Source organism: Fragaria vesca, linkage group LG5 (genome assembly GCF_000184155.1).
Source record: "Fragaria vesca subsp. vesca linkage group LG5, FraVesHawaii_1.0, whole genome shotgun sequence".
Taxonomy (NCBI): domain Eukaryota; kingdom Viridiplantae; phylum Streptophyta; class Magnoliopsida; order Rosales; family Rosaceae; genus Fragaria; species Fragaria vesca.
The window spans coordinates 5,097,293-5,099,201 of record NC_020495.1 but is presented as its reverse complement, the minus strand read 5'-3'; the positions used below and the strand labels follow the sequence as shown (position 1 = coordinate 5,099,201).

At 40.2% G+C, this 1,909-nt stretch overlaps 1 protein-coding gene across 1 annotated transcript; it reads right to left on the bottom strand.

The window, feature by feature from the left end:
* Positions 1-781: 781 nt before the first annotated feature.
* Positions 782-1,504, bottom strand: LOC101301499. Its single transcript, XM_004300947.1, has one exon. It carries the CDS (start codon positions 1,502-1,504, stop codon positions 782-784), a length of 723 nt encoding a protein of 240 aa, XP_004300995.1.
* Positions 1,505-1,909: the final 405 nt, after the last annotated feature.

Here is a 1,909-nt window from a genome sequence, read left to right as displayed (position 1 = left end):
GGGTTGGGTGAGAGAGAGAAAGGCTAGCTCTCATACTTAATATACTATACTCTTGCTTAAGGCTAGTCACTATATAATGATTCTTTCAGACGCAAAACAAAAATATTGACAGGTTATAATTCTCCTTCGACAATTATCCAATTCATCATGTCATTCAACTCATGCATATTTTATGCATTGCTAGCTAACTTATAATGAAACCAACTTCCAAATTTTAGGATATGATGTCTTTTTCATTCATTCTCACAACATTAGTATATGTATGATAACTCTTTAAGTATCTTAGGGAACCACATTGTCTAATCCGATATTTTAACATATTATGTACTAAACAAGTCTCGTCGTTGTTAATTGTGCTATAACTCCCCGGACCACATAGGTCCAATAATAGTTGAAACCAAATATACTAATCAGCCTGTCACAAATTACTGTTGCCAATTAACCTTGAGACACAATTAACAACGTACAAAAAGTATTACATTTTCTTGACCAACAAAAAACACTACATTACACAACTATAAACCAATATAAACATGCATCGAGACCTCAACATTTCCCATGCTTTCCTTGGTTTTGTGATGCATCAAAGTACATTTTTCCTTGTCTTCATGGATGGAACTTCCCTCCCTCTTCACCAAGGCCAATGAAACTCACAAAACAAAGCCAAAGAAAAACTAACAAAAAATATTAAAAATCCAAATTAGTTTCTCTCTTTGTCTTCACTCTTCTCCTTTCGTCTGCACTACCGTTTCACTAATTAACTGCCTAAAAAAAAGAACAGTTACGACGCACATTGCCGCTGAATCTCCTCCTTCTCTTCTTTTATGTGATCGTCATCGGCCGACGATGATGTTGAAGCTGCCGGATTAGCTGACAATATGCAAATGACAAGGTCTGTGAAGGCACTGATAATGTCCTTGTGGGCGTCTCCGGGATTTAACTGAAGGTAGCACAAGAGCAGCTCGTGTAGATAATCCAAGTCGCTTTTCAACACATCCACCACATTGTGATTTCTATCTTTGTTGTCTATATGATCTCTATCTCTAGCTTCGAGCATCTCCTCCATGGATTTTCGGAAATCCAAGTAAGGATTCGAGGAGTACTTGGCAACAGTAACGCCTCTGGTGACGAAGGAATCGTTGCAGTTGGGTTTGGTGTCCGGGGACTCGACGATGGAGTTGGAGCGACCGGGGGAGGAGAAGAAGAAGCGTTGGGAGGCGAAGACGGTGGCAAAGTCAGGTGGGGAGTCAGTGGCGGCTTCGGAGTCGGAGGAGGAAGAGTAGAAGAAGTCGTCGGAGGCGGTGAGGGATTTGGAGGTGGATTGATCTGAGGAGTTGGAGTCGTGATGATAGAGGCTGTTGATGTTGTTGGTGATCATGAGTGGTGGGTTTGGGTGAGGGTGGTCATGGTCGGAGGGTTGAGGTGGGTTTTGGGTGATTAAGGGTAGGCATTTGAAATTGGGGAGGCAGAGGTGGAGATTCTTCTTCCATGGGAGTTTGGACATCTTTTAGCACTAATACTGCTTGGAAGAGATGGATGGAGAGGGAGGAGGATGTTGTTGTTTATGGTGAGAGGTGGGAGGGAGTGAGAGAAAGAAAGGGGGAGAAGTAGGCTTTTATTTGGCACAAAAAAGTGGTTATGTTTTTTTACATTTAATTTAATTTTTTATTTTTATTTTGGATATGTATCTTCATTTTTTTTCTTTTTTTTGCATATATGTATCTTCATTTTTGTTCTATATAGGTGTGCATGTAAGTAAATTACCAATAACATATATTGAAACAAACTTCAAAACTAATTAAATTTATAACACATTGAGAGAAACCCGCGAAGCCTAAATCCTAGCTCTCGTCAGTAGGGATGGCAATGGGTAGGGTAGGGTAAGGGGATCAAAATACCATACCCATAC

Excerpts from the sequence above, each read along its gene's own strand:
- LOC101301499 (XM_004300947.1), bottom strand. The coding sequence starts at position 1,504 with ATGTCCAAACTCCCATGGAAGAAGAATCTCCACCTCTGCCTCCCCAAT.